This window comes from Lepidochelys kempii, chromosome 13 (assembly GCF_965140265.1).
Source record: "Lepidochelys kempii isolate rLepKem1 chromosome 13, rLepKem1.hap2, whole genome shotgun sequence".
In the NCBI taxonomy this organism is placed as follows: Eukaryota; Metazoa; Chordata; order Testudines; family Cheloniidae; genus Lepidochelys; species Lepidochelys kempii.
Window position 1 is genome coordinate 33,528,099 of NC_133268.1, and position 13,419 is coordinate 33,541,517.

The following is a 13,419-nucleotide window of genomic DNA, read 5'->3' on the forward strand; positions in this document are numbered from 1 at the left end:
GAAATTTCCTGTCAAAACCATGTGCAAAAATTGACCTTTTTTTTTTTTTTTGGCCAAGTGTTCCTCATCCACTTAGCTGTGGAGTTTTCATTCTCTCAGCAATGACTTATGATGGATACAGGCTGAAGCCTGAGCCCCTCCACCCAGATGTGAAGCCTGGTCCTCAGTGGACTCTCTGAAGCCTGATCGTGGACACCCAGGGGGCCACAGAGCCCAGCTGAGATCCTGTGGTGTAGTTGGACCAATCAGTTGAGCTGGGTGATCTTCCTGTCAGAGCTCCTGTGTGTGGTGTCTTGGCTGGGATTATAGTGTTAGTAGCTTCTCAGCCCATCAGATTTCAGTAGGCACTGGGTGGAAGCTGTGTGGGAACTCCCAGGCCTGGATTCAAGACTTGGGTCATCACATGGGCTTCCTTAGGTTCTTTAGAAAATGCACCAATTCCATTTGTGGGATTTTTAAAAAGAGCCTAATGAAGTTAGGTGCCTAACTCCTATTGATGTTCAATGGCATTGGGTACCTAAATCCCTTAGACCCCTTTGAAAAACCCAAGGACAATCAACCTGGAAAATGACCATAGGTGGGATTAGGGGAAAGGGGCTGCAGGCAACGAAAGGAGATTTGATCCTACTAAAAAGTAAAGTACACCCAATAGAGGAAATGGACAGCAAGAAACAATATGGTGAGATGTGTCCAAGTTGCAGCACTAAAGTGTAATTAAGGGGTCTGCTTGTGTTGGGGGAAATCTGGGGGTCAGTGATGGGGAGTTTGGGCAGGGAGGTTATAAGCATGTCAGATGTGTCCTTTCCATAATAAAACATGATTGTGATTCCCCTACTTTTCCCATTCATTTGCACTTTCCACTGCAGTCCTTTGCCATTCCATCAAAATGCTTGTGGAAGTAAACAGGTGGGGGGATGAGTATACATGAATTTCCCTTTCTGCAAACATGGAACAACTCCATACTACACCGGAGATAGTCCAGACTCCTGGATTGAACACCAGCTCTAATTCCTTTTAAAATTTAGCAGACCCTCCCAGCAATTCGACTCCCTGACCCTGGCCCACAGCCACATCTCTGGATATACTAAACATAGGATGAACTTTATGTGTTGGCAAACAAATGTGATGTAAACACAGACTTCAGGGAACAGGTCCCAAAGGTAAACAGCTTCCTCCCAGAACTCATTAGAAATTTGAAGTCAGATAAAGGCCATCTCTTTATTCTCAGTAGAGGAAAGAGGAAGAAGGTCTTGATATAACTTAGATCCAGTTCTACCCAATTCCTCCTATGTCAAAAAGGATCTGGCTGGTCAGCATGAAAAACAGGCAATTTCCTTAAATATCAGAAGAGATAGATTGATAGATAGATAGATGGGGTGTACAGAGATAGATAGATAGATTAGATAGATACTCTCTCATCTGTGCCACCTGAACTCCAGAGGACAAGTACTGCCGTCTCATGGTTTCTCTCATTCCCACGCAGTCCTCAGGTGAGTTGGCTGTATTATTTATTTCAGGTCAATGTGTTAAAATATCCCTGATGCTGAGAGGTGGTGAATCAAACAGCATTGAGCGTACATATGAAGGAGAACATTTATAACCAAGAGGCTAATTTCTTTCAATCAACCAATTTCATTAAAGACCCAGAAAGGGTCCCTTGGATAAAACTTAAGAGCAGTAATTTTTATAGTTCTATGAACTATTTTTCCCACTGTCATTCGCCCTCTAAATCATTGAGGTTTTCTTTATTTGATTTCAAATCCCTCATTCCTCTTCACAACTCTCTTGAGCCTTCATTGAATGGTATAGCCTTTAAATATTAAGCTTCTTTATTTCTCTCTCAGCCATCTGCTCCATAGCCATGTCCCTTGTTGTGAGATCCTGCACTGAATTTATCATGAGGCCCAAACAGTGTGTTTCCCTGGTTTAGCAGCCACTTTCCTGACACCTGACTGACTCAGTTTCTTCGCTGGTATCAGTTTCAATTATTAGATTAGCCTGAGGTCTTGAATTGCAGCTCAAAGTTGAAGAAGTCACAACTGAATCACAGATCAAAGTAGGATTCTGCATGCCACAAATTTGGTCTGTCTATACTTTTCCCAGCCCTGAAGAAGAACTATGGGAAAATGAGAAACCTTGTCTCTTTCACCAACAGAAGTTGGTCCAATAAAAGATATCACCTCACCTTATTATCTACCTTATTATCTATCTATCTATCTATCTATCTATCTATCTATCTATCTAACCTTCCTCCTCTAGGCCACTATTCAGAACAGCAGCGAACAGCAGAGAGGCTAACAGAGGGAGTTTGCCTGGGATCTGCCTGAGAGGAGGTATGCTAAGGGCTGCATTAAGGAGTCTGTGTTGGTGAGTATCTGAGTGTCTGTTGTGGAGACAATTTGACAGTTTGACTGTGTGCTTGATTGGTGGTTTGAAAAGTGTGAATTGGGAGTGCTTTGTTCCAGGTGAGCCTTGAGTGGGCCTGACTGTTATAAAAAGCCAGTCAGCTGTGAACCAGCTGAGCAGCAAACAGCAGAGAGGCTAACAGAGGGAGTTTGACTGGGGAGAGCCCACAGACGTCAGGATATGCTTCTATGGACACAATGTTCTGAAGATTCAGAGCAGACTGCGCAGCGGGAACAGAAGGACCGTGAAGAAATTTGTCAGCATGTGACCTCCAGAAGAAGAAAGGGGAGCATCCATGTACCAGCAACGCAGATACAGGTAAGTAACTGTTTTCATGTTCTCTCCACAGGTACTAATGTGGAGAGTGGACTAGATGGTACATCTGAGGGAAGGAAACAGAAGGAGACTCCGCCGATTGGAAGGCATGAGATGCACTGTCCTAAGGTTGGGAGTTCCACGACCACCGCTTCCAAGAGAAGGAGGGGGGTGGCGGTGGTCAGGGACTCTCTCCTCAGGGGGACTGAGTCATCTATCTGCTGCCCCCACCGGAAAAACCGAGAAGTCTGCTGCTTGCCAGGAGCTAGGATTTACGCTGTGACGGAGAGACTGCTGAAACTCATCAAGCCCTCGGATCGCTACCCCTTCCTGCTTCTCCACGTGGGCACCAATGATACTGCCAAGAATGACCTTGAGCAGATCACTGCAGACTACGTGGCTCTGGGAAGAAGGATAAAGGAGTTTGAGGTGCAATGGTGTTCTCGTCCATCTTCCCTGTGGAAGGAAAAGGCCTGGGTAGAGACCATCGAATCGTGGAAGTCAACGAATGGCTACACAGGTGGTGTTGGAGAGAAGGCTTTGGATTCTTTGACCATGGGATGGTGTTCCAAGAAGAAGGAGTGCTAGGCAGAGACGGGATCCACCTAGCAAAGAGAGGGAACAGCATCTTCACAAGTAGGGTGGCTAACTTAGTGAGGAGGGCTTTAAACCAGGTTTACCGGGGGAAGGAGACCAAAGCCCTGAGGTAAGTGGGGAAGTGAGCAGGAGTGTGCGAGAGGGGAGGGCTCCTGCCTCCTACTGAGAAAGAGGGACGATCAGCGAGTTATCTCAAGTGCCTATACACAAATGCAAGAAGCCTGGGAAACAAGCAGGGAGAACTGGAAGTCCTGGCACAGTCAAGGAATTTTGATGTGATTGGAATAACAGAGACTTGGTGGGATAACTCACATGACTGGAGTACTGTCATGGATGGGTATAAACTGTTCAGGAAGGACAGGGAGGCCAGAAAAGGTGGGGGAGTTGCATTGTATGTAAGGGAGCAGTATGACTGCTCAGAGCTCAAGTATGAAACTGCAGAAAAACCTGACTCTCGGGATTAAGTTTAGAAGTGTGAACAACAAGGGTGATGTCGTGGTGGGAGTCTGCTATAGACCACCAGACCAGGGGGATGAGGTGGACGAGTCTTTCTTCCGGCAACTCACAGAAGTTACTAGATCGCAGGCCCTGGTTCTCATGGGAGACTTCAATCACCTGGATATCTGCTGGGAGAGCAATACAGCGGTGCACAGACAATCCAGGAAGTTGTTGGAAAATGTAGGGGACAATTTTGTGGTGCAAGTGCTGGAGGAACCAACTAGGGGCAGAGCTCTTCTTCACCTGCTGCTCACAAACCGAGAAGAATTAGTAGGGGAAGCAAAAGTGGATGGGAACCTGGGAGGCAGTGACCATGAGAGGGTCGAGTTCAGGATCCTGACACAAGGAAGAAAGGAGAGCAGCAGAATACGGACCTTGGACTTCAGAAAAGCAGACTTTGACTCCCTCCGGGAACTGATGGGCAAGATCCCCTGGGAGAATAACATGAGGGGGAAAGGAGTCCTAATATTCCATGATTCTATGAACAGCACTTAATTTCATGCTTAACTTAATCACTTGCTTAACTGCTGACCTAAGGATGCTTTCCTTAATTGTGGCCTTAATGGCCACTTCTCTGGGACTTGGAGCTGCAGGTGACATCACAATTGTGGGAATCTGTGAATGTCTCAGGGCAAGACCACCTCTGGGAGATGTTCAGTGTTGTCTAGCAAGAAACGGTAATGTTGGGAGAGCCAGCAGTTGTTGCTGTAAAAGCAGTAATATTGTAATAAGAGGAGAGAAGTCTGCAGGCAATGAGGAGGGACTCAGTAGCGTCTGTTATACAATATGGAATAACCATATAATAACAATGCTAATGATATAGGAGCATGCTGCCATGGGATTACAGTTCTGTGTTGTGTCCTGGCTTTTGAACAGTCTCCTGGGAGTATCCAGACCCCAAAGGGTCACACTTTTCCACAAGGGTTAGCCACACAGCCTTGATGCTGCTGAGACTCTGTCTTTGGGCTCCAGCACCCCTGTTTCTCACTGTGAGCTCACTGCAGCAAGTCCAACTGAAATCAAGGCCCTCAAAGAGACTTTACCCCTTCAGGGATCAATGCAAGGCAGCGAGTCTTTGCAGCAGCCCAGAGCAGCCTCTCCCAAAAGAGGGTAGGTTTCCGCAGGCAACTGGGAGACAGCACCAGGAAGCATTTGGCATCGCATAGTGAAACAACGGTCAAAGCAGAGTTCAGACTGGCAGATGCCATGGCTCCACAATGTCATGCTCCTGCATAATCCGTCTGTGTCCTGTTGACTCTCAGCCCCAAATGAGAACCTCTGTGTGTGCGTCTGGGAACCTGTGTCTTAGTGCAGGATCCTGACACCACCAGTCCATTGCCCCTGCGTGGCTACACCACCCTGGGTTCACACGTTCAGCCCACCTATGCCTCCCTTTCGTTAAGTGCACCTGTTCAGTCGCTGGGTTTCCCCATGTCTTTTCCGTGTCCTCCAGTGCTATGTGTTGATTCCAGCCGGCCCTTGATGGCCCATTCATACCCCTCCAGGCAGGGATATGACCTATACACTTCATGCCTTCCCCCTCTTCCAGAGGAAGGATTTTAACCCTTCTTCACCTAATGGGTGACAACACCAATGCTTGTAAAAATATTACAGAACGTTCCCAGTTTCATCACATTTGGTGTCATGTAAAAACACAGAATCTTTAGGCTTGATTCCCCTCTCACGTACACAAGCTTTACAGCAGCAGAATGCAAGTGAGGGGCAAATCTGCCCCATCAAATCCAGTGGAATTACTCCTCATCGACGCTATGGTAAGAGGAGAATTGAGCCCTTTGATGCCAAGAGAGTTAGCCCTGGTTAATACTTATTTTATTTTCTAGTCAAAAGGGAGGCAGAATCGGAGATGGTATCAACCACTGAGGGGTGTAGAGGGAAGTGATTACAGGGACTAAAATAGGAAGATTTTTTTTTTGTAAAGAATTTTATGTTCCTTGAGGTTTTCTCAACTATTTTCAGTGCCGTATATATTGTTGGAGGGGTATTTACAATAGGCTGGAAAGGGAGGATTTATTCTAAAGTGTCTGGATCCAGTTCTATGCTTGGGGCTATGCACTGTACCAATGTTAATGAGAGCACAACAGGACCCTGCATGGTCTTGGGGGGAGAAAAGTGTTTTCAGGAGAGAGGCAAGCAGAGCTCCCAGCAAAAGGGAAGAAAGCTCTGTGATGGAAATACTAAATGCAAAATCCTGTGAAATTGGGACCAGCAAAGATAAGTGTGATGATGGAGAGTTAATAACGATTTAGTAAAGATGACTTTGCAATTGTCCTATCATTTAGATCATCTCCCTGTTTCATTATCTATTTATCACAGGTGAATTGCAATTTCATTTAAATAAATTCTGTTTCTGCTCTTACAGATGAAGGGTTTCCTGGGTTAATGGCAAAGGACAATCAAACGATGGTGACCGACTTCATTCTCTTGGGACTGTCTGATGATCCACAGCTCCAGCAGTTCCTCTTCCTGGTATTTTTAGTGATTTATCTCATCACCTTTGCAGGGAATATGGTGATCATGGGTGTGATAAAGGCTGATCCTCAGCTTCACACCCCCATGTACTTCTTCCTGTCCCATTTATCCTTTGTCGATATCTGCTATTCCTCAGTCACGGTGCCTAAGATGCTAGAGAACTTCCTAGCAGAGCAGAAGAAAATTTCCTTCAATGGCTGCATTACTCAGATATTCTTTTTTACTCTGTTTGTTGGAGTTGAAATTTTCACTCTCTCAGCCATGGCTTATGACCGATACACAGCCATTTGTGACCCACTACATTACCTAGGCATAATTAACAAACGTATCTGTGTCCAAATGGTGCTGAGTACATGGGCTTTGGGTTTCTTGCATGCCCTGATAAATACTGTTCCTGTGCTGAACCTTCATTTCTGTGGACCCAATGCAATCAGTCATTTCAGCTGTGAGCTCCCTCCCCTGCTACAACTCTCCTGCACTGACTCCACCGTCAATAAAGTGGTGCTTTTTGCAACCCTTGTGGTATTTGGATTGAGCTCTTTCCTCCTCACCCTGGTCTCCTACATTCACATCATCTCCACCGTCCTGAAGATAAGCTCCATGGTGGGCAGACATAAAGCCTTCTCCACCTGCAGTTCCCACCTCATTGTGGTGGGTTTATTGTACCTGACGGGGTTTTTTCTGTACCTGAAACCAAATGCAGATTCTGCGTCAATGCCAGACAGACTAATTTCCATCCAGTACAGCATCTTGACCCCCATGTTAAACCCCATCATCTACAGCCTGAAAAACAAAGAAGTGAAAACAGCCCTGGGGAAAATGCTGAGAAAATTCAAGTTCCTCAAATAGGTTTAATGGTATCCATTGGGTGTATAATAAAGACTTACAGAAGAAACGTTGGCCAGAGACTGCTTCTATATTGTGATCCTATATTATATAGACTGAGAACATGTGTATATTTATTTACTTTAATTTATTTCAGTGTATTTATTCCTACAGAGTTCAACTTCTGGCTCTTCTTCTGGCTCTTCTCTACATTTCTTGAGTCATCTGGCTCTTCTTCTGGCTCTTCTCTACATTTCTTGAGTCATCTAGTGAGTCACCTACACTGGAGTTCTCAAAGGTACTTAACTGATGTAGGTCCACAATTCCCATGAATATTAAACTGGCTAGTGATGAGATTTTCATAGAAGGTTAAGAGAATTTGATAGAAGGTTAAGGGAATTTGCCTCTGAATCCCACTGAAAATCAGTGGGATTTCTGTGCCTAAATCTTTGAGAATCTTTAAAAAAAATCCAAGCCTAAATTAATGGGAGTTCGCCATATGATCTTCATTGCTGTATGATATTAATATGAATTGGGGATCAATATCTTGTAGGTACCTCTGAAAATGTAGGTTAATCCTAGGGATAATAGTAGCAACTTTCACACACTCCTTTAAACTCCTGTCTGTGTAGTCTTGTGGTAACTGTGCCCATACATTTACGCTAATTAGGACCTCAACTGTGAAAAGTCAATGAAAGTTCATAAGGAGTCACAGTAACCTATAACAACAAATGTAGATGGGAAAGGGGAAACAGAAAGACTGAATGAGTCCAAACAAAAAGTCTGCCCAATATAAGTCAAGGACTGTGTTAAGATCACACCTGGTAAATAAGAAAAGAGTAGGACCAGCAATCGATGAACCAAAATCGGTGTGTCTGAAATTAGGCCTGTCATAAATATAAAGGGAAGGGTAAACCCCTTTAAAATCCCTCGTGGCCAGAGGAAAAATCCTCTCACCTGTAAAGGGTTAAGAAGCTAAAGGTAACCTCACTGGCACCTGACCAAAATGACCAATGAGGAGACAAGATACTTTCAAAAGCTGGGAGGAGGGAGAGAAACAAAGTGTCTGTGTCTATCTGTGTGATGCTTTTGCCGGGGACAGAACAGGAATGGAGTCTTAGAACTTTTAGTAAGTAATCTAGCTAGGTATGTGTTAGATTATGATTTCTTGAAATGGCTGAGAAAATAGCTGTGCTGAATAGAATGACTATTCCTGTCTGTGTGTCTTTTTTGTAACTTAAGGTTTTGCCTAGAGGGATTCTCTATGTTTTGAATCTAATTACCTTTAAGTTATTCACCATCCTGATTTTACAGAGGTGATTCTTTTTTACTTCTATTAAAAATCTTCTTGTAAGGAAATTGAATGTTTCTTCATTGTTCTAAGATCCAAGGGTTTGGGTCTGTGGTCACCTATGCAAATTGGTATTACCAAACCTTCCCCAGGAAGTGGGGTGCAAGGGTTGGGAGGATTTTGGGGGGAAAGACGTTTCCAAACTACATTTTTTCAGGAACCCAGATAAAGTTTTGTGGTGGCAGTGGAAGTCCAAGGGCAAAGGGTAAAATAGTTTGTACCTTGAGGAAGTTTTAACCTAAGCTGGTAAAAGTAAGCTTAGGCGGTTTTCATGCAGGTCCTCACATCTGTACCTTAGAGTTCAGAGTGGGGAAGGAACCTTGACAAGGCCTAACTGGTGAGCACAATAATGTAGGGATGAGCTATTCCATCCATCACTCCCTTTTGCATTCCTTACAAGAAGAGTCTTTTGGGAGAAAGCTGGCAACCATGAGTCCAGCTGACTGAAGAAGGGGAAGGACTAAGTTTCATCACCATGGTTAACACCCCCAACTTCTCCTGGGACCCTGGACCTTCTTCATGCTAATTCTGAGAGATATCCTGACCAGATCAGGTCAGAGAGATTGAGCCAAATGACACTGCCACCTCCATTGGCCTGGCTAAATGTCGAACACCTCCATGGATGTAAGATTCTGCTACTCTCCTCTCCCAGTGTTTCCTTTTCCTTCCTACCTTATTTTTCTCTCTTTCCTAGCTCTCTGTTTTGTCCTTCTGATTAATAAGAGCTTGTCTCAGCCAGCCAGAACTGTGCAGTTTTGGCAGGGCTGTCCTTAGGCATACACAGCATAGGCAGCTGCTTAGGGCACCTGAAAATTTGGGGTATCCCTGGGTCTTAGTTGCCACCATGCCAGCTCTTCCTATCCCTGTTCTGACCCTTCCTTAAGGCTCCCACCACAGCTGGCTGCTGCAGCCTAGTGAGTCTTCCTCTGGAAGGGATCTAGTACTTAAAAGTGAAAAAGCCTTCCAGCCCACCAGACCTATTAGCACAACTCTGAAACTGTTAAAGAGCCATTCAAGTGGTAATGAAGCCATTTAACAGGCATTTGCCAACCACCAGGTATATACTGTCAGTTTCTGAATTTACTGACAAAAAGAGTTGTGCATTACTGTAATATTTACTCAGAACATGTTAGTCTACAGGTCCTTGGTTTAAAATTTGCTTTCAAAATATTTCTTTAGTGTGTTGCTGAAGATTATAAAGCTCTAAAAAGTCCTTGCATAGATTTTTAGATGCACAATCTCAGTATTCATCTTTACCCTTAAATGCTTGGATCTTCAGACACATAGTTTTTAAAATAAAACCATCAAAAGACCACCGTTATCTAAAATACACATGTGAGCCCGGGCAGCCATCGGGCATAGGGACACCAATTTAATAATACTGCATAGGACCCCATAAATCATGAAGATGGCCCTGTGTTTGGGGATTCTTTTGTCAACCCTGCTGTAAGTTTGTGACCAGAAAGGCAGCTAAATACAATGACCAGAACAGCCCAATGCTCATTTAAGTTTGCCAAGTCTTCAGGTGGCTGGTAAGACCATGTGCTCTGCCCATGTTTTTCTAACAGCGAGATTGCAAGTGAGAGTCAACACCGGAGAGAGAAACTTCATTTTCTATCTTTCTTAGTTTTTTCTTTCCCCTTTTTTGTGTGCTTGTCTTGTTTGGTTTTCTAGAAGACAGTAAAGGTCTTTTACAATAATGATAACCTATACCCATCTCAACTCACTTTTTCTCTTTGCCCCAAGAAGGACAGTTATTCCCATGTTGAATATCATCTAAGAGACGGTTGAACAAGGGGTGTTTCTTTTAAAAAAAACCCTCCAGCTAACAGGAAAGGGAACAAAGGATGTTGTCAGAATGAAAGCCTGACTTAATACTTTACATTTCAAATGCTTTAATGTTTTTTTCTTTTTCCCCCTCTCTATCGTTAATAAAAAGTTTAAAAGATTTTTAATTGTGTGTTTGCCATGATACCGAACAGTCTTAGGTCTCTGTATTACCAAATCCCGAACAGTGTTTAACACTCTTTAATGTTGGACAGTTACAGGGTCATGTTAACACTTTTGACTCTTTGGCTGAGACAGACCTTTTCAAATGAGCATCAGGGAGTTTGTATTTAAATTCCCTTTTGATTTCAAGTTATTTGACTGTCCACCTCCCTTCGGCTCCTCTGAAAATCCAACTCTCTAACACTACCACCACTTATTATTATTCTCCTTCTTCTCACAAGTGCTAACAGCGTTCTTTGTTTCACCACCCCTCATCATGCTCCACAGACGTCACGTCACTGCAAATGCAAATTGTAATCTGACCAGGGAACCTGGCATATAAGGGTATGTCTGCAGAGCAAAGAAAATCCTGCAGCTGGCCCATGCCGGCTGACTTGGGTTTGTAGCACGCAGGCTGCGGGGATGGCTCACTGCTGTGTAGACCTGGGGGCTCGATCTGGAGCCCAAGCTTTGTGACCCTCCCACCCCACAGGGTTCTAGGACCCAGGCTGCAGCCTGATCCCAGATGGCTACACAGCAATGTTACAGTCCCTGTGACCCCAAGTCTGCTAGCACCAGCCAGCCATGGGTGTCTAGTTGCTGTGTAGACATACCTTAACAGAGAATAGAGGCATTAGTAACCCAAACTACAGCTCCCCTGGGGCTGTGCATGGCCATAAGGAAACACAGATTAATGCTGAATTGACTCAAACCACTTTGTTTCAAAGTCAATTCAACAAGGAGAAACAAAATATTTCAACTCAGGAACAATGAAATGTTTTCTTTCCATTGAAAAAGGCCAAATTAAAATATCTCATTATTTCCAAACTGAAAACTTTCAGAACCTTTCATTTCACTATTTCTGTCTCTATGTCAATATAGATATAGGGGTGTGTTTGTGTTTTCAGGGCAAAAAAACACATGTTGAAATACTAGAATTTCCCATGGGAAGAAAATTCTAATTTTCACTCTGCAATACTCATATAGATAAACAGAACCAGGGTTTTACTGGCATACATGGATGCACCTTTATTAAACAATTATTTTGGCCCCATTGTGCTTGGAAAACATAGGTCTTTCTCTCGGACTTTCCGCAGGGCGGTCTTTACCTCTGTGATTTCCAGGGGTTTAGCATAGGGGTTAAGATTCTGTACTGCACAGTAACTATTTTTTCGAGGAAGGATCCTGAGGCTGGTCTCAGGAACTTAAAAAATGCTGTTAAGTAGAATAATAGAACCACAGTCAGGTGGGATCTGCAGGTGGAAAAGGCTTTGTGCCGCCGCTCAGTGGAGCAGATTCTGAGGCTGGTGGAGATGATGAGAATATAAGAAACAATGATAACTGATGACGAACCCAGTCCCACAATAACGCTGGATATGGCCTCATTGGCCAAGGTGTCACTGCTTGAGATATGCAGAACAGGAGGGATTTCACAACAAAAAATGGTTGATTTTGTTGAATTTACAGAAGTGCACTCTTAGGACAAGAAGGGTATTTACCAGTGCAAGAGTAAATCCTATTGCCCATGCCCTTATGGCAAGCTGGATACAGACCCATTTGCTCATGTTTTGTATGTAGTTCAAGGGATGGCATATTGCTTCATAGCGATCATAAGCCATGGCTGAGAGCATGAAGATCTCTGTCGTTCCTGATGCCAGAAAGAACATCTGGATGAGGCAGCTGCCAATAAAAATAGTTTTCTGCTCTGCTAGGAAGTTCACCAGCATCTTTGGGATGGTAATGGAGGAATAGCAGATATCTACAAAGGATAAGTTACTCAAGAAAAAACACATGGGGGTGTGTAGGTGAGGGTCAGCCCTTATCACTAGCATGATCAGCATGTTCCCCAGGAGGGTGATTAGGTAAATAACCAAAAACACCAGGAAGAGGAAAATCTGGAGCTGTGGGTCACTGGCGAGTCCCATAAGAATAAACTCAGTCACTGTGGTTTGATTTTCCATGCTGGTTTGTTGAGCAAAATGATAACCTGTAAAGAGAAAGACAACACAAACATTAACAGATGTGAGGATGGGGGTTTTCAAAGGTGCCTAACTGAGTTATGTGCCCACTCCCCAACAATTGAATTCCAATGACCGCTGGGTATCTAAACCCTCTAGATAGTCTTGAAACTCTGAGTCAAAGGTCATAAAGTGTACAGCAATGGATCTAGTGTGTCCTTGTTCAAATGACTAACCCAAGATCTATGGACAACCAAACACCTATCTGAAGGTTTATTGGAAAGTGCTGCACTGACTTTCTACCTAGGTGTTCACCTAGCATGAATAGCATGACAACTGCTGGCAGTTAAGTGGGTTTATCGAATAATTGAGAGAAGGGGAAGGGCAGACCAGGGTAAAAATATTAAATGATGGCATCATTAAGGTTTGTGTGGTAGGTATATGCAGATCTTACTGCTCCCTTGATAGAGAGAGGATGATATTATGTAGCTTTGATGACCAGCCAGACACTGTAAGTATAGCAGGCTGTTGAAGGGAAACAATCGTGAATAACTCATTGGTTGAAAATTACTCATCCAATCTACACAGGGATATAGAACAGCCAGACTGGATCAGACCACTTGTTCATCTAGACCAGTACCTTGTGACAGTGGCCAGTACCAGGATTTCAGAGGAAGGTGAAAAAATATGTAATAACATGCCCACTTCTAATGTAACATAATCCTTATCACTTTGGGGTTGGCTAATACCTGGAAGCAGGAATATCTCTTCTACATTTTTATCCTAAGATAATAAATAAATAAATAAATAAATGGTATCCCAATGTTGCAGCCTATATTCGATTTTACTGAGACTTCACTGAAGCTTCTCTCTCCTCTTTAAGCCAATGTAGATAAGAAAGATTCCTTGAATTAAAAGAGATGCAGGAACACTAGGATTTGGACCATATACAACATCTATCTATGACTGGAATAACAGAGACTTGGTGGC

General features: G+C 43.7%; 1 protein-coding gene and 1 pseudogene across 1 annotated transcript; one reads left to right on the top strand and one right to left on the bottom strand.

Annotated features, from left to right (window-relative positions):
- The first annotated feature begins 6,216 nt into the window (after positions 1–6,216).
- LOC140897021 (olfactory receptor 5G9-like) lies at positions 6,217–7,155 on the top strand. Its single transcript, XM_073309276.1, has one exon. It carries the CDS (start codon positions 6,217–6,219, stop codon positions 7,153–7,155), a length of 939 nt encoding a protein of 312 aa, XP_073165377.1.
- Positions 7,156–11,576: 4,421 nt separating this feature from the next.
- LOC140897213 (olfactory receptor 5BS1-like) lies at positions 11,577–12,432 on the bottom strand (annotated as a pseudogene).
- Positions 12,433–13,419: the final 987 nt, after the last annotated feature.

Coding starts and splice junctions, on each gene's coding strand:
- LOC140897021 (XM_073309276.1), top strand. CDS start 6,217: ATGGCAAAGGACAATCAAACGATGGTGACCGACTTCATTCTCTTGGGA.